The sequence below is a fragment of the Parambassis ranga genome, chromosome 2, assembly GCF_900634625.1.
Source record: "Parambassis ranga chromosome 2, fParRan2.1, whole genome shotgun sequence".
Lineage (NCBI taxonomy): Eukaryota > Metazoa > Chordata > Actinopteri > Ambassidae > Parambassis > Parambassis ranga.
Genome location: NC_041023.1, coordinates 26,578,234 through 26,605,157, shown reverse-complemented (window position 1 = coordinate 26,605,157; position 26,924 = coordinate 26,578,234). Strand labels below are relative to the sequence as shown.

Here is a 26,924-nt window from a genome sequence, read left to right as displayed (position 1 = left end):
ATACATTGTGACCAAATGTTAGACTGACTGTGAATAGATATTAACGTCACCATGTTGCAGCTCATCTGTGTTTCCAATTACACACAGCAACAGAAATTTTATTAATTAACCACACAAAATGGGGACCGGACCTCGTGTGCTGTTTCATTTCAGTGTTGGAGGATATTTTTATTACACTGTTAAAGAGATAAACTTGCCACCAAGATTCTGTTTCGTGTTTTCAATAGCTACTGTATATTATTGTAGTATAGCGCGATAAGGTGAAGAGAAGTCAAGTTTGTGTTCTTGCCCCCTGTGCTGCTGTGTCTGATGATGGTCATCGCACAAATGCCCAGAGGAAGTCGTTGTAGCAGATCTTCCCAGTGGTGTTGGCGTCCAAGTACGAGCTGAGGTGAAAGAACTCCTCCTCTGTGAGGCTCACGTTGAAATGGAGCAGCACCTGCAGTGGGAGGGGGTGAGGGTGTGGGGGAAACCAACCAAGGACAAGTTGTATGAAATGTGTGTCTTGGTTGTTGTGGAGGGATTGAGGAGACGTCATCCTTAAGCAGGCTGCTAATTGTTTCTATTGATCTGCTGAGGGAGCGTTGTCTTCAGTAAATTGTACAGCAGGTAAATGACAGGCACAATAAAGCTGGATTGCCAGCTGCTGCTCTCCTGGGCCAAAATGTCAGCCTGGTCTTGTTTCAACCTTCGACTTAATTGAACAATTAAAATTACTGATTGGCTGTCAAGTGAGCTGGTGTCTGTGTGTGGCTTTGTAAGCTGGTACACTAGAATACATGGATTTCCAGTCACTCTCCATCACTTTCCCCTACACATATAGAAGAGTATAGATAGAAGAGACTCACTCATTAATAATTCATATCTCTTAGAGCTTGGCAGCTCAGATGCAGGTGGAGCTGTGTGTCTGCAGATGACCTCACCTTCCTGAAGTCCTGCACGGTGACGCTTCCTGTGCGGGTGTGGTCGGATGTCAGGAAGCGGCGTCTGATGGCAGACCAGGATGAGTGCACCGACTCGTAGATCCTCAGCATGACCTGCACGCCGTCTCCGCTGAGGACGCCCAGACTCGTCTGGACCAGGCAGGAACAATGAGAGAGAAAACAAATAGAGGTGAGAGCCCCCACATTATCAGTAACTTTTCACTTCTTCACAAGCTGAGAGTGAAGACACACAGTGCTTTTTGTTGTGCGATCAGATAAAGAGGTTTTGTCTGTAAACTCCAGTCATGATAACATGCAGGAGTTCTCTGTGATTCCACACAGATGGTGGTTTCGCTCGAGACAATGCAGGTCTTTGTTTATTCCAACATTGGTTTGGAAGGTTGCTGCTCATGGGTTGCCAGATTAGGCCCTCACCCACACGCTCCGTTAAAGCTTGGGGCTCGGCTTAGTCACTCAGTGGGAGTCCTTTTAGTGCGTGCCCACCCGTGTGTCATTGTTCAAAGCTTCGTATACACCTCTCTGTGCCAAAAAAGCACTGCAACGCACCAAACTTCTCCAATTTACCCATCATGGGAGGTGATAGTCGAGAGCCTGAGGGTGGGAGGTCCCCGCTGAGTTTACACAATCTGGCAACCCGCCGTCGCCCATCACCACCCCCTCACATTCCAGAGCCCCCCACCCCCTCCTCCTCCTCTCACTTCACTGTAACCCAAATTAAACTCGCAGCCAATGCAACTACAATACATCAGGCTTCAAACAGAGGAGTTGAAATGAGCTAATGCGCTGCTCAGCATGGGTATGTGTGCCTGAGAATACATGTTCTGTGTCCCATTTTCACTCTAAACCCACTGTGATCCCACTCAGACCCACACTATCCTGATCAACTTTGGTTGTAGCTTAAATATCAAAGACAGATTATATATATTTACCGGTGTAGTAGGAAGGGGGAGCTTCCTCCGTTCAAATGGCTTGCTGCTCTCTGCTGGTTTTAGGTTGAGGAGAAAGTGACGAAAGAAGCCGTGATATGAAACACAACCATTGTTCGTGATGTTCAGCTTCTCAGCCAGATGGTAAAACTGCTCCTCGGTCATAGTAATGTTAAAGGACTGAAGGATCTCTGCAACATAGACAGGCTCAATAGTTTGACTTTTGCATGCGTTGGGAAGAGCCCGGTGTCTGTGAGCTGCTTCTCACCCAGGAATGAGGCAACGCTAACGTGTCCCTCTTGCTGAGGATCCAGCATGTCGCAGCTCATTTGGATCTCCTTCCAGCAGGGCTGCAGTCTCGCACGCAGCCTCCTCTCCGTGCTGCCCGCTGGGCTTCCTGTTCCTGGCCTCCCTGCTGAGACGGGACGCCTGAAGCAGCACTGCGGGGCAGACTGCATGAGAGGGAAGGTCAGGAGAGGGCTTACAAGGCCACACTAAAGAAAGTTCATCAGGAGTTACAGTCAAGAGACGAGTTACAAAATCACCAGCGAAGGTGAAGATACAGGATGCACCATGTGTGATGCACAGCCAATCAGGTGGTTATATCCTCAGCTTAATACTGCAGAAAACAAACAGCACATCACTCTTATTCTTCTTCCTGTTATTTCCCTCCAATCTTTCATTTTTCTAGTCCTGATCCTGCAGCTTCATGCGGCAGAGTTACACAGTAAATAGAGCCTTGGGGAAGGTGCAGAATTTTGATTGCATTTGAAACATTTTCTCGCAGATGCATCTTCGCCTGTGGGGAACACACACACCCACATCTTTGCATTGAGGCGTTTCCTTCAGATCCAGTCTGCACAGGCTTCTTTTATAACTCACTGATCTTTTTTTTTGTGAAACTGTCATGTGCTGTACCTTGGTGCGCTGCAGGGTGGAAGGTTCGGTGTCAGTGGATCCTGGTTTTGCTACTGTGGGCTCAGGGGAAAGTCCAGCATGGGGGGTCCTGCTCAGTGCACCAAAGCGCTTTAGAAATTCTCTGTACTGCAGCTTCCTCTGCTCATTCACAGGCATCTGACTCCACACACACTCAAACTGGGAGGCAAACAGAAACACACAATCATCCACACAGTTGGAACTAATACCCCAAAGAGAGTTACATATAAGACATAAATTGGCTTCACAGATGACTAACTTTCTCATGCAGTCTATAATTATCAACAAAGATAAATTAGATTGCGATTAGAATAATTGAAGAAAACACTGTCTAAAAAGAACTGAACTGGCAAATGTAGCAACATTCAGATTCATCCTCTCATTTGGAAGCGTGGACTAATGCCAGGCGGTGTTGTTTCAGCTTGAGAGCACAGGGAGAGATATTGGAAAGCATCTCCTTTCCTCTGAATTATCATTTTTGGCTTCACCTGATCATTTGTGAGGCTCTGCCAGTGCCGATCACAAAGCTGTCTGAACTGATCTTTGGAGATCGTAGCACTGTTGGAGGGGTCCATGTCCGTGAGGTCTTCGGTGATTTCATACAGGTGACCTGAGACCACATGTTGGATCTGCTGCAGAGGGTGTGTGACTGCAGAGGGCTTGGTCTGAATAGCGGAACTGGGTTTACTCCTTCGCTCCCTGGTTCTGCTCTGTGCCCTCTCAGTTATCTGCAGCATTAAGATGAGGAGGACATACACATAAGAGAAGCTTAGCTAGCAAGTTGTAACATGGTTAGCCCAGATCCCACACTAGCTCATTTCCACTAGGCTAATTGAAATATCCATATTATTCACCAAGGACTCCTGCTTTGGCTTTTCTTACCTGTGGGCTCTGCACCTGCAATGTGCTGAGGAAGTCCTTCCAGTTCACAGTGCACTTCTCTCCATCCAGCTGCAGTTTGGTCAGCATGTATCTGTACTGTTTGTCTGACAGTCGAGCACAAAAACACTCCAGCACCTGACGAAAATCCAGAGCTCTGACTGCTCCCGTCCCATGCTGATCGAAGGCTGAGAATGCCTGAGACATCCACAGAAACATGATGAGCTGACAGCCAGGATGATGACACAGAAATGTGGAGCTCAGCCTCACTTTATACAGATTAGATGCTGAGGCAGAGGCAAGTTCTCTCATCCTGGCCAGAGCCGAGCCTGGACTGAGGTTTTCCAAAGATTCTATGTTGCGTACAGCATCAGGGGAAGCAGGAGGACGCTCACACTGCTTGTCTTCCTTATTGTTAAATGCACACAGGAAGTCCAGGCTAGCTAGCCTCTTGCATTTATCATCCACGGAAACCTTAAGCCTAAAAGAAGGAAGGGTGAAGCAGGTATAACACAGACATGATGATTGGCTGGGGAAAGCAAGCACCTTGAAGCACAGTTAGTTTGTGATAAAACAATATATCTGGATGCATATCTGAGTGAGAGCAGAGCGTTAAAGCTGTATTTGACCTGAGCAGGTGGTTTACAAGCTGCTCTCTCTGGATGGAGCAGCTGTAGGTGTGTAGCAGGCTCAGCAGCTCCTCCACTGTCACTGTGCCGTCTCTTGCCTGCAGGTGAGTCAGGGCATCGCTCAGCCTCTCATAGTTCTCTTGTACAACCTGCCTGCGGACAGCACAGCAGGGACTCACAACAAATCGCAGTGCTGCTCTTCTTTTCTAGCATTCATAGTTTTCTACCTTTTTATGTCAAATATCCAGCTAACATGATCATTGATACAAGCTTGTTTATTATGTCCAACATTTGTTAGATGTTATCCAAACACTACAAAGCTATTTGTATATTTGTCTATTATAAAGCAACACTAGCTGTAACTTCACTTCATGACACTTTATTGTCATGATATTATGCAGCGATAAAAACGATGCTGCTTTCTGGCACACACAGACTGTGATTCAGTCTTTACGTCGGATAAAAGCAGGCAAAGAGAACTTCATTTACCGTATATGCCTCAGTGAGGCAGCATCAGCGGAAGCTGGTCTGTGAGTGTCCTGCTGAGCATCCGTTTTGTCTGTCCTCTGGCTCCGGGACCTCAGCTCCTCATCATGATGAATACCCAGCCGTTCCAGGAACTCACAAACTGCTACACAGCCCCTCCCCTCTGGGTCATACCTGTCAGAATGAACACCAAGAGAGTCACTAGGACAGAGAGGAATAATTCATTAGGCAGTGTAGGGGCTGCGCTGCCTCAGCTGGGTGTCTATTACCTCATCCAAAACTGATCAAACTCATCAGATGTCATTGGGAGAGAGTAGGTGAAGAGCAGTTCCCTCAGGTTCTTCTTGTAGATCCATGCCTGGCTGTGTGTGTCAAACTCACACAGCACCTGATTGAGGACAGGAACAGGTTCAGATCATGACAAGAATCTCTGTATGCATGCTTTGTGGAGGCCGACCTTAGACATGTCTGCCCATTTATGGCGTGCTTCACACAACAGGAGGTCATGAAGCTGCTGCTGTCTGTCAGGATACAGACACACAAAAAACACAAACATGAAAAACTCGACATTGCCACAGTTCCCCTAAACATGACTGACGACTGTTATTCACACTCACACACAAGTGGATTCTGTCTGTTTGCGTCTGCCATCATTTTCAACAACCTCCAAAAATTCTGTGTAGTTGAGGTTGCCTCTGGGGTGCAGGCCGATCAGATCTAGGAGCCGCTGGTACTCTTCCTCACTGCAGAAAAACCTCAGGCTGCTGTACAGCACCTTGAAATCATGGCGGTCGACTACACCTTTACGCTTTCTGTCCATGAACCGGAATGCTGTCAGGTTGTCCTGATGAGAAGAGATTAGGTTATCAGAGCAGGCAATCTGTCTGAAAGGTGTGTTCTGTTTTTAATAAACATGGTTCCTGAGTGTAATTTAAAAAAACAAAACACATCCACTGGGGGAAGCAGACACAGTGACATGCCCCTTGTTCCCTTCACAAGTAGTCCCTGTGATATATGAGGAGGTCTCTGTTGCTCTCTGGACAGAGCAGTGGGAAAGCAGAAAAAGTAGCAACATCATCATTGGCGTTGCTGCAGGTGAAAACAATGCTTGAAAAACAAGACATGTCATTGGTCACAGAGGAGCCCAGGGTAACCTCTCAGCAGCTATAGGCCTCTCTCACTTTGGCTGATGTTAATGTTCATAAAACTACGCCTAAAGGTTGCGCTGCATTTCAACGTCAGTACCTCATGCCATCTGTGAGACATGGTGTTGGTAGTATCATGGTTTAGAGTGAGTTCAGCAGAAATATGTTGCACATCGTTGGTTAATTTTGTCAACAAAAACTGACAACGCAAAACTAAATCTCTTCTCATTGTGAACTAACGAGTAAAACCATGATGAAAAATTGCTGCCTAGATTGCATTTACTCTTTAACCAGTTTATCATCACTTTTCATTCACTCTCCCTGTACGTGAACACACACCTCTTCCCGCTCCTGCGGGCTCGTTCACAGTGAAGCACCCACTCACACACGCTAACACACTGAGCTGCCTGGACTACACATCAGAGCTAGGCACATGCTGCAACCTTGTGAGGAATATGATTATATGTTGCACTTCTTCTAACAGACTTTAGACATACTTTTTTTGTTATAAAGGCGTAATATGGTACATTCTTAAGTTAAATGACTATACATTAAAATGACTAAAGTGAGACTAAAATGTGGCTTTAACTACATCATGCTCTTACCCCATGGATAGTCTTGATCTTGGTCTTCATGGCAGCCAGACACTGCTCAGCAGTGGTGAGGAGGTTGCTGACCTCTGACCCCTGCAGCCTCTCTCTGGCTTCTGCAGTAATGACAGAAAGTTTTGCCTTTAAATCAGATGCGCTGTGAATTGTTCCCTTAAATTTCTCACTCTGTGAGGGAAATCCACTCAACAAATTGAAATTTTAGTTCCATATTGTGAAGGACTGGTATTTAGGTACACTCCACATAATGCCCTCTACCAGCCGCACTGGGCATTTAACTGCCTGACCTGATTTACATTTAATTAGAAGCACACTTGTATTCTAAATCTTGAAAATTCATTTTTTATGCCTGGCAAACATGACTAACTTTCTGTCCTGCCTTTGTTTAATGCTTCTTCTATTTATTTGTTGTATTTTTTTTTTAGAGGATACAAATTAGAGCGATGCCCTGCTGCTCTGTTTTCTGCTTCCAAAGCACATAATTAGCCCAAACAAGCAGAAATGAATGTGATTCTGAATCTGTGTGCTTCTCCGCTCTGCTAATGAGAGACGAAGAGGCTCACTCTTACTCTATTTATAATCCAGTATGATTTCTCCAATGTCTCATGTGCTAAGAAAGACATAATTTCACAGGAAGCAGGGGGCTTATGTTTGATCACCGTGGGTGGGGTAGGAGTTTTGATGCAAGGCAAGATGGAGTGGAAGGAGACGGGAGCCTGGTGGGGAGTGGGAAGGGATTTTTAAAATCTCTATTTAAGCATTGAAAAGCCTGCCATGCAGAACTGATGGGATTGCTGACGCCGCTGGTCAAGATGTTCTGTTCCTCCGCCTCACCCTCATACTTTGCTTGGAACATTGAGCACTCGATCCATCCGTTCCTGAAGCCCAGCAGCTCTGTGAATTTGCTGAAGTGCTTATCGTCCAAGATGACCCAGCTGTCCTCTAAAATCTGAGGGCGAGACAGGACAGAGCAGTTCAGTGAGCCGCACTCAGCCTCAGGTCAGGGTACACTGGATGTGCAGGGTCAGAATCACAAACGCAACAGAACCTGCACATTTTTAAACATATTTCCTGTGGAGGAAACACAGTCTGACTTTGGTACCGCTGTCTCTTCAGTGTAAAATCAGAATCTCCAAAATATGCAAAGCTATAAAAAAATAGTAGCATTATTATTATCATTATTTGACTGTAATAATGAAGCTGAGGTCACTTTAAGCACTGATAAATAGAATATTAATCAGCACTATCCCATCTCTGCACACACTGGTGCAGGATGAAGGCAGATATATAGAGGAAGGAACATTGTGAACATTGCTCACATTCAGCCCAAAAACTCACTATTTCATCATTCAGTACAGCAACAATCCAACACACACACAGCTCTGGCTTCAGGGGGAAGCAGCACACCAAGTCAGAGCTGGTGATGGCTGCAGGGAAGTGTTTCCCAGAACTACAGGCGGTCTCACTGCTCTTGTACTTAATATTAAATAAGAACATGTTGTTGACTTCATTGTCTAACTCCTGTCACCCATAGGTCCGTAGGTTAATGAAGAGCCATTTTGATTTCCTGTGGGAGGTTTTTTAACCCTTCACATGGGCTTTACTTCTCTATTTAACAGTAGTCTCTCACCGTCCGGACATCTGCCTCAGACAGAGTCTTAGCTTCACCAGCTCTCTGAATGATGGCATCGATGCGGTCACTCAGGCTGGAGTGAAGTTGCTGTAATCTTGACCTGATTCTCTGGAAAACGATGTCCTGGATGTTACAGTTGTCTGGAATGACCTGCAGGCTGGAGGCAGGTCGCTGTCGTCTGACAGGCGATGATGTGCTCAGCCTGAGGGGAGCAGATCGATCACAAAGACAACAGTGGACTATGTATCAGGAGGCAGGATGGGTGAAGGGTGCAAACTTTAAGCCATAATAATGTTTTGTCATGCTTTTAGACCCTGAACATGCATCAGTATGAGTCAGAGTGAGACTTGGTGAGGCACACTGTTGGACCCCTGTCTGAGGCTTTTCAGGTGACTTGAACAAGAAGAATTTCTGCTCACCTGTCATCATTGTGTGTCTGTTTGTTGGAGCAGTAAGCTGAGGATGTGTTTGTTACATCTGTTAGTGGCACTCCTAGGTTTATGAGGAAGTCGCTGTAAGAAACTAGCATGGAAGAGCTGCCAGGTCTGGAGCAGGATGCACAGAGCCTGAAAAAACACAAATAGACACAAAGAAAGAACTAAAACTGTGCTGGGCTGAGCGTGGTAGCATTTTATTGTTCTAAACAGAACTGTCTGCAGAGGCATACAGTCATTCAGCACGTCAACACCGTCATCTCTTTCAATAAACTGATCATAAGTACAGGTCACTTCAATGGAAATGGAGGAGAAGCTTATTCTGAATATCAGTTGTACATCTCTTCTCCAAAAAGCAGCACCTGACTTCTAATTATTGCAGCTGTCCTTTTTGCCTTGAGCTTTTGATTGTTGTGTGTGTGTGTGTGTGTGTGTGTGTGTGTGTGTGTGTGTCTTACTTTTTGAAGTGCATATCTGAGATGTGCACGCCATAACAGCTTAAAACCTCCTTCAGATCTTCTTGTAAGACATATCCAGTGTGCTGAGGGTCACACAGCTTCAGAGCTGCCAGCACCAAACTGAGCTGCTCACACAGCTTGTCCAACAGTAAACTCTCCACCTAAATAAGTACACACACACACACACAAACACATCAAACACTGCATTAATAATTAACCCCACTTTTTTTCTTTTGGTCTTCTCCTCTGTTTGATGTCACTGTCTGTGATATGTGTGATATTTGATCACAGTTTACACACTTACTGTTCTCTGAGCAGCAGATGCCACACACACTTTATCAGCCCACTGTGGGGTCTGTCTCTCATCTGTTGCTTTTTGTTCATCCTGGAAAAAAAAGAATCAAAAACATGTATCTCCCTACATGACAACATGTAAACTACAACAAAACACAGATTTACAAAGCATACAGCACTGCCTCCCGTCTCATGGACATCCAGGGGTTCAGAGGTATCAGCAGGGGGAGGTGATGATGCAGCATCGCCTGTAGGAACGCAGGTGATGCTGGGGTTGTCTCTCCAGGCTGTTCAACTGGACCACACCGGTGTGTCCTGGATCCAGAACCCTGAGCAGCTCCATGATCTGTGGACGGGAAAGCCGAGGCTGGGTCCCACCTGGTCTCTCCAGGAAATAGTGCAGGTCTGCTCTGTTGATGCAGCCTCCCTCATTCTGGAAAAAATACAAAAAATAAAACTAATCTATGTGAGAATTGTTCTTTATATCGGATACAATCATAAGAGACAGCCTAGCCAGGGCAAAAAACAATTCCTCTCTTCCAGATTGCAACATCCCAGATCCCCCTGTGTTTTTCTGTAACGTTAACACAGTCAGCGGGAACAATGCACACTGGCACAGCCTTACAACATTCATGTGGCGGCACTGTTAACCACTGTTAGGTGACCTGACATGTTTCAACGAAGTCAGCTTATGGCTCTTTAAATGTGTTAATATATTTATGATGACCCTGATGAAGGCCACACACAACACAGTGCTGCTCTGAAAACAAAAGAGTTCATTATACAACAATTATTTGTGTAATTGTAAAGTCCTTTTCTTCATGTCCTTTGGAAGTCGGTGAACACATGCTGAAGTCCCAACTCTGTTTAAAAGCTATTGAATTTTAGTGTTATCCACCTTTTTGACTTTTTTTTAGATGGAACTAATGAATGATTTTATTTGGTCAGTGTTCTTAAACGTATGACAGTTACAGACAGAGCCTGGCAAAACATTAATTAAGATTAACTTGAATTTCACTTTCTACAGCCAATTAAGAATATTATGTTAAACGGCATGGGACCAATTACCACTTTAGACAGATTTTTGATGTATAAAAATGCTTTTTTAGATTTACATTAAATATTTCTGGGGTAAAAGAGATTCAGGCTCATAATGCAAACAGCACTGTTTGTATCTCACGGCACTGGATTATTCATTTGATCTTGCAATTTTTGAACTCTTTGTTGAGGTTATGATATAAAACAGTGAAGTGCTCCATATGATTAGGCGCAGTTACATTATAACAGCACTAATTATGGCCTGACGTCCATGTGAAGTGTGCGTAGATTGTGATTCACACACAAACAATGTGAATCACTGCTAGTCATCTGAGCTCTTGAACGCATCCCCAGAGACAGTCTAAAAATCATAGTTGGCTTAAAACCTGCCTGAGTGAAAAACCTCATTATTGGCTGGCAGCGTGAGGATACTCTTGTTTGATGTCCCATCCGCTCTATAGATTTTGGACTTGATGGAGGGATTTGTTCCCCTCCCCCCTCCTTCTGTGCTATTAAGGGAGGAGATTCTGGCATGTAGATATGTGTGATTCATAACTGGGAGAGGCTTCACACATGTGCACACACACACATCTACACACTTTCTTAAACTTGGAAGCAAAGTGTTTTTTTTGTTTGTTTATTTTTTTGAGTGGCAGCAGCAACATCAAAGATATCTGAGAATTAATGGAACCCCTCCCCCCCCCCCCCCCCCCCAACACACACACACCCTTTCCCCTAAAGTTTATTCAAACTCCAAAGTTTCATCCAGCTGAAGAAGACTGATTCAAAATTAAAGAGGCAGAACTGAATGCGGAGGCGTCTTTGCAGGGGGACGGCTGTCAGACGAACATATGGCTACTGACTGAGTGGCTAACCAGTGGCCATATGCAATCATCTAATCATGTTTATGGCCATCAAAAAGCTGCGGATGATGATTGGCTCATCTGTAAAGCTGTCTGGCATTTAAATTTAAAGCATACACCTGAGCATGTGCCTTTGTATCCTAGCAATCTGCTAAGATTACTCCCTTGTGTCCTGTCTGATAATGTTCAAAATCACTTCTGTCCTGCCTGTTACTGTTACTTTTTTTGCAGTGCTGTAAAAATGTGTGAGTTGTTTATACAAGTAGCAAATCACTCAATTTTAGGGTAATAATTTCTTCTCCTACCGTAGCGTGAACCCTGAAGATCTCTTTCAAGCGCAGGTAAATGTTGTGGAAATCCAAATTATCCTCGACAAGGGCAGGTTGCTCAGGAGCCCTGAGGGACGGGACAGAGTTAATATAGTTCGGAAGACTTTTCAACAGTGCTTTAACATAAATTAAAATGACAATTTCAGTAATGACAGTCACCATTGCAGAGGTAGATCATGGTTCCTCCAGGCTCAGATGACATGTGTGACTTTATGAATTTATCTCTTAAGAGTGCATGTAATCTTTTTTTTTAACATAGACAAGACTTCAACCTTTTAGGTGAATGTTCCTCATGGATCCTTGACTTTCCTGGATAGCAGGAACCTTTGAGGAACTGTCTCCACAATAGGACCCTGGGTCTAAATGGCAGGAATCCTTTCATACAAAGAAGTTTGACAGTGGCCAATGAGTGAGATCCAAACATTGTTGCCCATTCACACATGAAGCACACAACAGGAGCCTAAAAAACAATAACTTCATCAGTTCCTCATTTTATATTTAGATCTTTTCTTCCCTGCTACTGCCATTCCACATTTTTACTAGGTTGTGATTAGTTTTTAAATCCATGCATTACAATGCCATTTGTTTACTCTGAACTCAGCTCCAATCATAGCAGAACAGCACGGCAGTAGACTGTCTCTGGCCTCCTGTCCTATGCAGCTAACCTTAGCATTGAACATGGATCCAGATTTTTTCTTCCTTTGTTCTGTGTTTGGGTTGTCATGTGGGCATGGACTACATCAAGAGACAGATGGAGGACCCATCATGTATTTTTGGGGTTTGTGAAAAGACCTGCCCTCCCTGTGTATTCCTGTGTGTTTTGCTTCCTCATAGTGTGTGTATGTATATATATATATATATATATATATATACATACACACACTATGATATATATATATACCATGGCAGACTGACCTGTCAGGCCGAACACTTGCATCGCCATCTTCAATGACCCTGTTCATGAAATGACCCAAGAAGTGTTTCCACCTCACTGATCCTGTTGTTTTCACACCATAGCTGCAAACACACACATAATCCACATATGTGCGTGAATAATATATGACACAGAATATATGATAGCTTGTTTTTAAGATTTAAAGAGGAAAGGGCAGAGAGGTTGAGGCTTAGCAGGCTGACAAAATGAGGGAAGAGAGGAAATAAATAAGTAAAATGTTAAATTCCCCTACCGACTGGTCAGCTTCTGAAAGGAGAGGGGGTTCATGGGAAAGATGAAGTTGCTCAGAACAGCCCTGAGGATGTCCTGTTTTACCAAGCCAGAGTGGGTGGTGTCAAAGGCCTTCAGGGCTTGCCACACTGGAGTAGAGTTCATACACATCTGATGGTGAAGAGCAGACAGAGGTACACGCATTTATGTTTTAGAGACAAACCTCTTTCTGATTTGTCTTTCTCTCCTCAATTAAGTACAGGAAGTGTGTCATCCATGTCTTTAGTTGTCATCCCAATGCAGCTCTAGGATGTGAGAGCAAAGCCAGCTCCCAACTCAACCATCTTTTCCACAAATTAGCCGTGATTAACACACTAACGCAGGAGCTGATTTTTCTGGGCAAACATTTTAATTAGGAGTGTTCCCTCTGCCGTTTGCATCCTGACGCGCCACTTAGAGCCAATTTACCCCTCCGTCTTTAAGAGGATAATACAGGAAGGAGGGCCAGATGGTGACACGCAAACAGGAGGACTGAAACACACAAAGTCAATTAGACAAGTCTGTACCTTGTTGTAGAAGAGAGCCTGCAGCTTTCTGTGTGGCAGGACTGGAGGACTCCGGCTGACCTGAGATTCTGCTCTTTGATTCTCCCTTTTTACTTTCTCACATTGAGCTGTTCCTCGGCTAGGTAACTCTATAAAAAATAAGTATATATAACACATTATTTAAAACATATTTTTAAAAATTGGAAGTCAAATTCTCATCAAATGACGTATTGAATGAAATGAAATGACGTAGCTGACTTTCAGAGTAGCTAGTGTGGCTGTAGATCCTTTAATGTCTTTAAAAACTTGTATACTGGTGTTGATGTTGATGTTGATGTCTAGTCCAGAGTATCCATACCTAATTTAGTGCAGACTGGAGCCATCTTAAAACTATGGCTGTCACCGAAGCCGAGCTTGTCCAAGAATGCTTCATAGGAAATAATGGTGTTATTGGGACTACAGTGATTCCATAACCTTGAAAAAAACAAAAACAAGACAGAGACAGATGTTTATTTTTATTTAATGGTAAAGTGGCCTATAGTGTCAAAAAAATCTATGTCAAAGATAACATAAAAAAGAGGTCATGTTTTATGTTTAGTTTTGTCTGTTATACTATATGCAGTGTGTGTGTGTGTGTCTGTGTCTGTGTGTCCTTGGCGCTAAAACCAATTAAAGCCATTGAAAATGAACCTGTCACACACAATCCTCAAGAGCCGCGTCAAAAAAAGTTGAGCGTCGAGTGGATTTGACTGCAGGGCCCCAAGTTTTAAAAGTCAATTAGCTCTTTTTCATCCGGGGACAAAGGCTGACCACAAACTTAGTGTTAGTGATCTCGTCCTAGCTGACAGACAGACAGACAACTTGCTGTGCTGTGGGGAATGCTGGGAATACTTGGGCTGGTGCTGGTTGGTTGACAATCAGTGTATGTAAAATATACCAACCCTGTTAAACAAATCATTAAAAGATGCTCATGAGGAATGTGGCACTTACTGTTTGTTTGGAACAGGAATTGATGTTTAAGTACTGACTGTTCCACCTTACTAAACAGCTGGTTAGTTGTATGTGTGCTTCTTGTGAGTCTTTGAATGCCATTGCACAGATTTGATGTGTTGTGACAAACTGTACTAACTAACCCCCACCTGTGAAACTCTTTGTCTGTCAGGCGGATGCAGTAATTGTCTAGGATGCGGCGGAACTCGTGCTGCTGGATGTGTCCTTCTTGGTTGTAGTCAAACAGGCGGAACACTCTGATCACAGTCCTCAGGTTGCCTCCGATCTGCGGGGGGTTCACACACAGTGATTGACAGCAACAGCAACAGTGCACCTCGGCGGAGCTTGTGAACTCCTGAACCCGCCCGACTTGTGAGGCTCAGCTCGCCGGAGCTTTCATCTCTGAACATGGTTATTGACACGCTTGCCTTGATCTGTGGAAGCCCGAGCATGTTCCCCAAAGTGCTGACAGCAGATGAGGTGGGAGCGAGCAAAGAGGAGAGGCAAAGATTTGTGGTAGGCAGACGAAACAGAAAGAAGGGGGGGCACTGAAGGGGATTACAGGTCAGTAAAGCATTAATGGAGATTTTTGTGGAGTAGAACAGCAGTTTGATATGGATGTGCTGCTGTGCTCCACCAGTAAAACCTGGTGCAGTAGCAAAGGAAAGCATCTTCAAATATGAGCAGATCTACACCTAATTCTACACATTTTATTGTAAGTAATACATGCTAAAGACAAACATTAGCTCACTTGAGTCAATGCAGTGACCACTGAGCCGTTACAAAATAGATGCAGAATTTACTATGTCAAAACTTTTGTCAGTCATTGGATACATTTAAGGTGCCAAATTTACTAACTTAGTTTAAAGAAAAGATCACAGATGGGTCTCATAACATTTAACTGACACATAGGTCCATCATATGGCAATATGTTATGTCTTCCCAAACAGAACACATTATTATAATTCCCTGATGGAACCAATAAAGTCACAAAAGTCTATGTTATGCCCGGTTTACACTGTGTGATTTTGGGCTGTCCCAGAAGAAAGACGAGCATCGTAGGGGAATCGTGGAGATATTTTTTTTTTAATCAAACTTGACGTCGTACCAAAGTTTATTAGATTCACGTCGTGTAGTGTGTCATGCAATGGTCTTATAAGATCGCTAAAAATCGCACAGTGTAGAAAGGCCATTAGGAACCACCAAACCACCAAAGAAGAAACACAACATTTAGCGAAGGATGTAACTGTAACTGAAGCCACTAATAAAGTTAAAGGATTGTTTTTATGGACACAATTTCCCATCTTATCTGTGCTGTTGAAAATAGATTAGTGAAGTATGTCATGATCACATGACTCACATGACAATTTGACAGCTCATTAACTGCTGGGCTAATGAGAGCGTTGGATTATAAAGACACGCTTGTGAGCCAAAAAAGCACAGGCAAAATAATTAAATAAAAGCACCGCACTTTACTAAAATCCCTTCAAAATCATCACAAAGGAATCAAACTAATTAGAAATAGCAACTTCTGGAGGTGTCTCACAGTCTTTATTATTATTTGTATAAATATACAATAGATTTAAGTGTACATTTATAGCACAAAAAAGACCATTTGTGACCTGATAACAACAGGTGAAGAAGTCAATGAAGGACAAAGTGTTCTCAGTCTTCAATTTACATGTACTAATAGAACAGCAAACACTTCTAGTGTACAAGTAAAGTCCAGTAAATGTGATGTTGATACACATTGAAATGGTTGTAGTCAGCAGAGTGAGTTCATACTGATGGTTATTCAAAGAGTAGACAAAATACAAACAGTCAAACAGGTGTCTGACCTGAACGTCTCTAATGGGACTTACACTGACATGTGTAATCAGGCAATATAAGGTCCTATTACTGCTATTAAAACAGTATAATCATGTTGATGTGCAGTATGTGATCATGGCTTCCTAGTTGCACTGATGAGTGTAGAAATGTAATGTGTGGTTTATTTTTGGCCTGTTTTGACACCATGTGCAGAGCCAACAAATGAATACAAATCCTATGGCTAGTCCTAATGTTTTGGCTCAGCTTAGCTGCAGTCAGTGATGAAGCGTGCATGCGTGAGCAGAGATCTAATGTATGTGTGATCTGGAAGCTAGATGTTAGGTGGGGGTTTGGATCAGGCTAACTCAAATAGAGCTCAGTCAGCTTAATCTGAACGAGTGCCCCACTGCCAAGTCCAGCCAGTCCTGACTTCCAATGTCTCCGCCATGCACCAGCTCGCTCTGTAGCTCCAGGGCGCCACATTAACCATGGAGGAACAGGCATATATATATATATATATACCCCCAGTGACTCTTGGGTAATCAGAGTCTTTTGTCGCCCAGAGAAGTCTCTGTCTAATTGCACTCTGATTAGACGAGCTGCCAAGTCTCTCAGTGAAAGGCGTGGAGGGAGCCTCCCTCATGTGCTGTTACACTGACATTGTCTCTATGCTGAGACACAAAGTACCGTAGATCAGATGGAGTAAAGTCAAGCAAAAGATACAGACCTTTCCTTTGTTTCCCTTTTGAATGGCAGGAGACATGTGTCTTTTCTCCTTTTTTTTTGTGCTTGCGTAAAACTTTTGTAGTCTAACAACTTGAGCTACTGCGCGTGCAAGCTTCCTTACAAGCATAACAATTAGCCCTGCATTTACACCACCTTTCATTCTGCCAGAGTCAGGGGGAAAGAGAAGAGGCGCTCCACAGCAGCCCGCGCGTTTAAAAAAAGATCAAATGAAAGTGAATTTATTAAAGACAGATATAAATATGATTCTATCCCCTCGATCTCCTCCCTCCCTCCCTTTCCAACTTAGAGGATTCTGTGCTAATTAGAAATGTGTTAAAATCACAAAGGAGGAAGAGAGGAGATCATACGGTATTAATGAACAGAGACAGAGGGATATCATCCAATCTCCATCTCTATCTCCATCTCATCTCTCCCTCTGCACACACAAACTCCCCCTCTCTCTCTTCCTCTGCCTTTGTTTCCACCTCCTCTTGTTCCCTTGCAAACTTTGTTTCTTTCTTCCCCTTTTGTCTTTCAGCTCATGCCTCCCTCTGTTGCAAATTCCTTGATTATTTAGTTTTTATCTCTAATTTCCCTCCCTCCCCTCTTTTTTTTGTTACCCCCCCTCCCGCCTCCATTCCCCCGTCCTTCAGCAGTGCCAGCGCTCCATTAGGCAGCTGTGTTCTGGTTGGCATGGTTGGAGGCCTGGCTCTGTGCCGTGCTCGGAGTGTCTCAGCAGCCCTCGCCCATCCTGCTGCCCGCCCAGCCCCATGGTCCTTAATTAATGAAAGCTCGGTTGTTTTTGTTTACCGGCCTGTTATATGCTAATCTGGCCAGCCCTGTGTGTGTGTGTGTGTGTGTTTGCCCGTCCTTCTGCAATGTCTGTGTGTTACCCTCTCAGCTGATTAGTATGAGCGCAACAGCTTGACCCAAAGGTAGGTCTGATAGCCAGTTGATCGCTGTGAATTCTTCCTCCTGCTAATGGCTCTTGCACATTTAAAGGATCAGTTTACTAAAAATACACAAGAACAGACGTTTGTATCAATGCAGATGTACTAAAGAGAACAGCAGGCTTAAAGGCTGACAACTCATATATTATAAAACTGTAGTTAAAAAAATGTAAACATGTGTTCCAGCTTTGAGGGATACATAGGCAGCTGTAGGGCTGGCATAATGTAACATAAATGTAACAATGTGTTGTGTGGTGGATGTAGTATAAAACAAATGTGGCATTTTTTCAAAATGATGTGTTGGACAAATGTGCACAGGTAATGTCAATGTCACAATTTAAGATATTAATCAATGAAATAAATTAAACTGTGGTCCCCCTAAGAGACCCTTACTCCTCTCTTTAAAAGAGTTTTGACCAACACTATGAGGGGGCTATTGTAGTTTTGGTGTACTATCACAGTTGTGTAAAGCAAGCAGGACAAATATTATCACACATGTGATGTTCAAGGCTGAAGTCAACAGCAGTGTATTTAGACAGAACAGGGGCAAGCCTCTCACCATCTGATGTGAACAAATAAAGACACACTATCACCGGTGTAGGTGGGGCTTAGACAGTGTTGTAGTCATAAATTAGTAATTAAAGTGAATAGGATGAATGTATGACCTGTTTGAATACAGGAAAACATCGTTAATGATTTGTTACCCATGGAACATCCTCAGCTGCTTAATTACAGCCATGATTAATGACTAATGAGATGTGTGTGAGCCTCCCACCTCACCTGCATGTTTGCAGTACACAAACACTGTTAGATAGGCACTGTTAGACAGCGCACACGGACGGTCAGAGGCTTTAAAATTTCAGAAGCTCTAGTTCTTACGTCTCAGTACTGTCTGATAATATTTAGCGTCACAGGCGATGTTACGTTTCTGTTTGCAGTGAAACTGTGTCGACATGCAAACAGTGTGTAACAACAAGGCTTTAAAAGACATTCGGCATGCAGGCTCTAACCTTTCCTGTCACTATGAATTATGGGAAGGAGACGAGCAGAGGGATAGGATGGCTCTCTGAAGAGGAGGGATGAAAGGGGGAGGACTGAAAGAGGCTGAGAGTTGGAGGGGAATGAAGGGAGGCGCAGTCAGATCACAAACGGGAGAGGAGGAGAAAGTGCTAAGTGACAGGGAGCGTGAAGAGGAGAGAAAAGGAGATCAGACGGACGATCATCAGAGAGCAAAGGGATGAACTTTCTTTTGTCTGTCAATTAGAGGGCTAATTTCTCTCTGGTTGGGCTCCAGGGTGCCAGAGACAGGCGACATTAAAGTGGAGCTCAGAGGGATAATAAGGGGCTCTGGGACCATTCTGCTGCAGTCGCTCTCTGTCCAAAAATTTTCAGTACAAAGGCACTATATAACCTAAACAACATGGAGGATCTACAAGAGGGCTTCCCAGAAATATTCATGCTGCTTCTGCTGTTAGATGCAGATTACACCACAGACCAACATTTGATGACTTACTCCAGGGAATCCCCATACGGAGGTTTCCTGCTGTCCTGTGGATTTAACTGGGAACTGCTGAACCACAAGGTGCACGCTCTCGGCTGCCATTATGTATGAAAAAGTGGTGCATGTGTTGGACAAAAAAACCTTTGTGATTACCCGCTCCGCCCTGATTGTGTTCACCTGTGTCTCGTGTTCCCCTTTGTCTTTGTCAGTTTGTCTGTTTTGCTACCTGTAATGTTACCACGGTTTCATCCCACTGTGTCCGTGTCACCTGTGTCTTTACGGTTCCCTGGTCTTGTGTGGATTGTGATTTTGTATGGTTATTCTTTGTATTTTTTGTTATTGTACTTTTTGCTGCTGATTACTGCTCACTTTTTATTGAACACTTGCCTTTTAATTCTGCATTTGGGTCTTCCCTTAGCTCAGGCCTAACGGGGACAGAGGACACGCAACACGCAACACGGCAGACTTCCACTCAGGAGGGAAGGGGTCAGATCCCTCTGGAGTGATTACATTTTGTTTTTAATCGTGACTGGTTAAGTTTATTAAAATCATTGAAAGGGGTTTGGGTAAAGATCTTACTAAAAGGCACAAATTCAAAACATTAAACACACACATTTACAAGGCCAGCCATTCCCTTCCACTGTTGAAAACTTTTTTTCACTTTTTCAACTTTAAGATTCTTTTCATCGATACTGCATCTCTGCTGGAGAAATACACACACTGTACCTTTTTCAAGGACTGTATTTTTGACCTCATGCTACATTTTCATGGTGAGGACAGGCTGGGTATGAATGCAGATTTCACACTGAAGAGACTGTATATTTAATCAAGTACAGTTTTGTCCAGTGTGTGTTGGTTAGACACTTCTGAAAGTATCTCGAAACCAAGCAAAGTACAGAAAGTGATTCACTTTAGTATCTTTCCAAAAAGGCAGATTCTGACATGAAGCCACAGAGATCTTATGTTTGAGAAGGGATCAAATTAAAATGACAAAGTTAACACAGTGATACACAAAATGGAAAAAAAGTTGGACAGAGTTTGGCAAATGCCTGCACAGCTCATAAAGGAATAACAGCTGAAGGGATGAAGCCACCTGTCCAAATATTACTTAGTTTTACAAGTGGAAACCTGTCACCTCTTTCAGACCTCTGCAATGATCTGATTTGAAATATTAGGTATGAGTGAAGTTTGCTCTTGAGCAGTATCTGGGCTTGTATCTCGTCAGATTTAACTCCACTGTGACACAGGTAATAAATAAACCTAAAGAAGTAGATCCAGACACAGATGGAGTTAATAAGCAGTTTAGAAACATCCTTCATTCTACCCTTGGATGGCTACTTCAGTGAAAGTGTGAGTGTGTGTGTTGCTGTGATCTTAATTGAATATTGATAAGTGAGGCGAGCACACGGGGTAAACAGCTGTGACTGGTACTTCATCATATGTGTGTGCGCATCACTCATTATCAGGCCCAGCTGCTCTTCTGAGATGAGCCATCAGAGAGTGACCGCACACACACACATAAAGACACACATACTTATAATGGTAATTGTCAAATAATTTCAACACAGATCAAAGTCACCAGAACTGTTAGACTACAGAGAGGGATTCCCTGGTGGCTTTGTTGTTGTCTTCTGCATGTCAGATTTATTCATCATGACTAACTCCCTATAACATGACTTCTTCTTGCACCTCAAGACAGGTTGCTACCTGGTAAATTTGACATCTTCATCACCATAGTAACAGAATTCTCCTAGCAACTACTGATGATGCCATGGCAAAGGTTGGTGAACTGCGTGTGAATGCATAACCACCAAATGACAGTCACAGTTAGACTGTGATTAGAAGTCAGACTCAACAGTCACTGTGGAAACAAAATTTTAGGAAGGCATCCTGCACAAGATGTTCAAAGCCACTGCTTGATATTAAAGATAACTTGATTTGGACAGTGGAAAGAAACACATTTGTTTGACAGGCATTGTCCCTCACACCTTCTCTGGTTCAGATAGACCTCCCCACACCACTGTTTCAGGCTAAAACCTAGAACTCACAGGACTGAGTGCAGCTAGAGACCCAACATGGTGCGAGAGGAAGTTCTGTTTGGGAGCACCACATGGATGGATGGGTGGATAGATAGAATAAGGAAACTAAGAAGGGATCAACAAGTCATCAAAAAACTGAAGATTTATTTTAAAGTCTACCCTTTAGAGCTAATTGCAAAAACTGTTAAAACCGCATTGCAGTGGCCCAGGTTCAAATGTCAATGGGGCTCATCACTTTAACAAAGGTAGCAACTAGCGGCTAACAGGAGAGGTATCTACTGTCTGGACTGCAGACCAGGAGAGGAGGGGTCCTGATCATTAAGATCATTAAGACACTGCCCTGTATTGTATTTAAGACCTGACTGTAGACAAGTTGATTACAACATTTTCCTGTAGCTGACTATCAAAGTGTTTGGACACATCTAGTCTATGATGACTGAAGAATGTGGGAGATGTTTTCCTGAGTACATCCCACACAGAAACATACAGTTCACAACACACACACACAATGTCTGTCGAGAGGATAAGGACAGCCCCGAGGGCTATTTGTTTATCCACAGATAGGATTTGGTAAATGTTCCTGTTTCACAACAACATCAACAGTCCGCTGTAATATGTGGAACACAAGCAGCACAAATCCAGAGTCAATTCAGTCATGCTTCCTACATAGAGGCTCAATTCTGCCAGAGCTGGCCCCACAAACAGCTGCTTCCACACACACACAGGATGATGTGTGAGTCACACACGTATTAAGAACTGAACTGAATTCATTTTATTTTTTAAGAAATGCAGCATTAAGAAGTGTTAAAGCAAGAATCCACCTCAGATACGTACTGTCACATCAGGTTCTGAGACTGATGAACACATTTAAACGTGTTGATGAAGATTCTCAGTCATCCAGGTCATAATACGTAGAAGATTAAAGCAAGGCGTCTGGACTTCTTGAAAACATTTTACAGTGAGGTTAGGTTTTATCATCCTCCTGACTATGAGTGAACATAAACTGGAAACGTGGCACAGGCTCTAGTGTTGCAAGGGCCCACAACATGCCCACAGACTGAGAACAGAGCTAGTGCGGCTAATAGGAGAGGGGCCAGTCACACTGACAATTAAGGTATACCCACACACACATGCACAACATAACCCAGTCTGACATGTCCAGTGTCCACACACATACAACTCTTTGTAGACTGCCATGTCTTCATGCTTCGAAGACACAGCTGACTGTAAATGTTTTTAAAATGGGTATTTTCCAAAGTGAGGGTGACCGTGAAGTATAATTGTACAATGATATCTCAGTAGTAATTATCATATGTATTTCCCTTATTGTTGCTATACAGCAAGAAACTGATGGGTAAACCTGACAACGAATCCAGCACAGGAGCCAAGGCAGCTTTAACTACAAACAGGAAAAACATTCGAGTGTGAGAGACTATACACACCTTGTATTTGAGATGCTTCTCAATCTCAGTGAGGGACATGGAAGTATTTTGTGGACCATGTCTAAAATAAATACACAGACAGACAAAAGTAAAACATTCTGCTGCCACCAAAAGCCTGTAACTGCAAATGCAGCACAACCCTGCTTTGTTTAGCAGTAGTCTGCTTAAGTGAAGAGGTGTGTTACCTCACACTGCTGCTGGTTCTGAGGGCTGTGGGACTTTGGCTGAACTTCCTCAGAAACTGCATGTAGTCCACCATGTCATCGCTCCTCTCACACACCTACAGCAGCCACAAGCAAAAAGGCATGTCAACAACTGAGTGACTGGAGACTGAGGTGTTCGCTCAAACCAAACTTTTCAAATGTTCCAGCAGTGGCATTTGTGATAATGACACATGTAATGGCTTCTTCGTGGAGATGGGAAGAGCTTGACGGTGAGGTGAAGGCTGGCATCAGGCAGCCTGAGCTGTAATTTTTAGGACGAGGCTGTTCAGGGAATAAACAGTAGGTGCTGTGCTCCAGAACAAGGTACACCTGGGGAATGCAGGCATGTCGCTTTAGTTCCGACCTTGTGCTATGTTTTACACACACACACGCACACACACAAACACACACACAAACACACACAAAGGTAAAGATTTGGCCCAAACACACAAAACCAAAGAACTAGTTTTCACATAATTCAATCTAGCTGACAAATACTTGGCACACACACATACACACACAGGCACAAACGTATACCTATTTTGGTGGCTCATAATCAAAGTACAGTCCCTGTTGTCCTGCCCTACATCCTTCCATGGTGTAATCCAGTGCAGCGGTCCCCAGTGGAGCTCCTGGCATTGAGTCTTATTATAGACATCACACCAGCCAATTATCACTGCTATCAGCAGCCATGGAGCATAACACACAGACCCCCCCACCTCAGGGGAGGGAGGGGGGAGAGGGAGAGGGGGGTCTCCACGCTCTATATACCTGTGACAGCACTGTTACACCTGCAGTTCAGTCTGAGGCTGAAGGTGAGACGGAGGTCAGTGATGTGGGGTAGGCAGGGTGGAGTCGTGTTGGTATCATCAGTACTCCAGTACCTCAAATGTCTTTCTACACAGCAGACCAACACAAAACTGCTTTATTTTAACAGGTGAGCAGGGGTACATTTATATATTATATAAATTCCACACATTTCGTGAAGCCATATGTTATATTGTAACACTGCAGACACCATCAGTTACAGACAGTCAGGATAGCCCGATAGAGTAGAGGCTAAGAAGCACTGTTGAGGTATAATATGTCAAATATAATTTATGTATGCAATGCTGTCATTGTCATGCCTAACTTCTCAGTTACACTGTAGAAGCTATAGAATGCCTTGTTGGCAAGCAAGCATTTAGATGTATTATATTTCATTTTTTAAGACACTTAAACAAGTAAAGAGGACTGTTAAAATCTGTTTAATGTAATAGTCATGAATGAAATCAAATCATTTTTTAACAAATGATTTCCCCATAGGGATGGCATGGTGGTGCACTGGTTCCTGGTTCGGATCTGACTGTGGCCTTTCTCTGAGGAATTTCCACGTCCTCCCGAGCATGTGTGGGTTTTTCTCTGGGTACTCCAGCTTCCTCCCACATACCAAGGACATGCATGTCTGGATAACAGTGGACTCTAAATTGGCAGTAGGTGAGAGTGCGACCGGTTGTTTGTCCCTCTATGTTAACCCCCTATGATACACTGGAGACCTGTCCAAGGTGTACCCTGCCCCTTTTTTCTGCATTAGTTCTGAAAAAATATAGTTTCTAGATCGGCATGTCGGCCAACAACAACACCCAAACTGATATATCCTTTGACATCAGTGGGGCTCTGGGAGGAATTCTAATAGGTCTGAGGCTCCTTCTGTAAATCATAAACTCATTATTATTTAAGAAGAATCAGATCCAATAATCATTTTAGCATCTTTTTGTCTGACTCTCCATCCTAATTATTCATGCAACTTCTCCTTTTATAGGCTTAACTTTCAGGGTACACTTAATAATTGATAACCATGTAATAGAAAAGATCTCACACCAACACTTGAGCTCTTCTTTATGGAAAAAAAAAGAAGAAGAGGAGGAGGAAGGGTGGGGTTGTCGAGCTGCTTGTAGCATCTCGCTCCCTCAAGCACAAAGCGACTTCAACATCAAAATGTCACAGGCAACAACAGCTGCTACTCCAGTGATAGTCCTTTAAAGTAAACTTTCACAACTCACACACACGCACTCACCCACAAACTGTCTTTAATGAATAAGATGGTGAGCGGGTGGGGTATAGGGGATGGAGGAATGTGAGTGAGTGTGAGTGTGTGTATGTGGAGGACACAAAGTGCTGATATTATAGGAGGAAATCTGTGTGGGAAAGACAGGCAGTCAAACTGTCAGGCGTGAGCGCTGAGACGGAACAAAGAAGAACAGTGGAGACGATTACAGTGGCGTAGCGGAGTGACAGAGGCATGGCGCACACTGATGAAGATGAAGGGAGAGGGGGAATTAGTGCGCTGCACACCGATGCCAAAAACACCATCGCGCACGCTCAATTGATCAATGCCAAAGAGAGGAAGTATCCTCATGGATGCAGAGGGATGGCTTAAATCTACACATCCACCAAGAAACATGAACACCATCTTATTTATTCCTTCAGTTTTTAGTCTGCAGGCTGGGGGAAATATAAAAGAATACAAAAAAGAAAAAGAAAAAAGCTGCCAGTGAATGCAACAGAAGTGCAAACAAATAAAGTCTGCTTTAACAGCTGCCAGATTCACTTCTCCTCTGACCAGTCTCCACGGCCACAGAGCATCATTTGTCAATGTCAGCACCCGAGATGGGTTAACAGAGAACCTCTACTGCCATCTTCTGGAGGATGCCTCATAAAACAACAGCAGATTTCACATCCTAACATGACCCCTGGGTCATGTTTCATGTAATGCCTTCAGTTGCATTACATGAAATTCTTCATACTAGGATTAGTAAACAACACACCTTCCCTCTCACCTGGTTCAGCACAGCGTTGAGCTGGTTCTGGTTGACAGACAGCAGCCTCTTCAGGACTCGTCTGAACTCCTCTTTCTCCAACAGGCCTGTTCTTTTGGGGTCGGCTGCCATCAGGGCTGACTGGATGTTCAGCTGCCTGTCCTGGATCAGGCGTTTCACCTGCTGCAGGGAGAGCTGCCGGCCTGAGTGAGAGGTCAGTGGGCGTACTGAGGGCATTAAAAAAAGAACATACATCATGTGATTTGATGGTAGTTTTGTGTACACATTGCACATTAAGTCTGATAAGCAGAGCTAATGCTAAGCAAATAGGTCAAGAGATAGCATCTCTCATATTGCACATTACACAAGTAAGATTAAGTAAGATTGTTAAAATTGAACAATGGGCAGCAATGGCATCAAGCACAAAGAGACAATGCAGGAGAGGTGGCATAGTGAGCTGGGTGCATGCTTGTTTTGTTTTATGGATGGGTGTCACCAGCACTAAGGCAACACAATGGACTATAATGGGAAAATTGCTCTTAGGCTCCCTCTGTGTTTGAGAGGTGCAATACCACTGTTGTACACATGGTGGAGCTTTCCAATAAACCTGTGTAAATGATGTTTTTTTTTTTTTTTTTTTTTGGGAGGGGGGGGGTACTATCATCAATAGCAGTCCTTTGCAAACTGAAACTATCTATTTTTATGTATTCCTGATGGGACTGATCACAAATAACACAAATAGGTGCTCATATAAGAATTTAACCTCAAGAAATTCAAATGTAGTTCTGATAAACTGCTGCTTTGTTTATGTAAAAAACATTAATGAAGGATGTATTAGAAATTAATTAGACACAGTCCTACAAAAATCCTCAAAAGCCTTTTGACTGCTTTAACTTTTCAAACATACTTGAAGGTTTTTTGCAGGCCAACTATTTGACAGTTTTCTGTTTCAGGTTCAGCAAAATAAAACAAAGAATCAGAAACCTCTTACCTCTCTCTGTGAGGGTCCATGTCTGCCTCCCTACTGTGTAGGAGCGTGTAGGGCTGGGAGACGTGTATGGCCGTGAGCCCACGACTGCACGTCCCAGCCCAGTGTGAAGAGGCTGCTGCAGCTTGTCCATACCGGGTGATACTGATGCATGAGGGGGAGGACA

At 43.6% G+C, this 26,924-nt stretch overlaps 1 protein-coding gene across 1 annotated transcript; it reads right to left on the bottom strand.

Annotated features, from left to right (window-relative positions):
* Positions 1-316: 316 nt before the first annotated feature.
* efcab6 (EF-hand calcium binding domain 6) lies at positions 317-26,891 on the bottom strand. Its single transcript, XM_028400626.1, has 29 exons — positions 26,762-26,891; positions 25,792-25,997; positions 22,960-23,049; positions 14,452-14,588; positions 13,671-13,786; positions 13,334-13,461; positions 12,790-12,938; positions 12,518-12,619; positions 11,579-11,669; positions 9,679-9,805; positions 9,547-9,620; positions 9,383-9,463; positions 9,079-9,239; positions 8,606-8,752; positions 8,184-8,388; positions 7,388-7,502; positions 6,551-6,651; positions 5,465-5,644; positions 5,070-5,188; positions 4,804-4,974; positions 4,315-4,467; positions 3,956-4,166; positions 3,689-3,883; positions 3,295-3,534; positions 2,789-2,965; positions 2,139-2,322; positions 1,874-2,061; positions 924-1,073; positions 317-439 (listed from the first exon to the last, which is right to left on the bottom strand). The coding sequence occupies exons 1-29, from the start codon at positions 26,889-26,891 to the stop codon at positions 317-319; spliced, it is 4,251 nt and encodes a 1,416-aa protein (XP_028256427.1).
* Between the last annotated feature and the right edge of the window lie 33 nt (positions 26,892-26,924).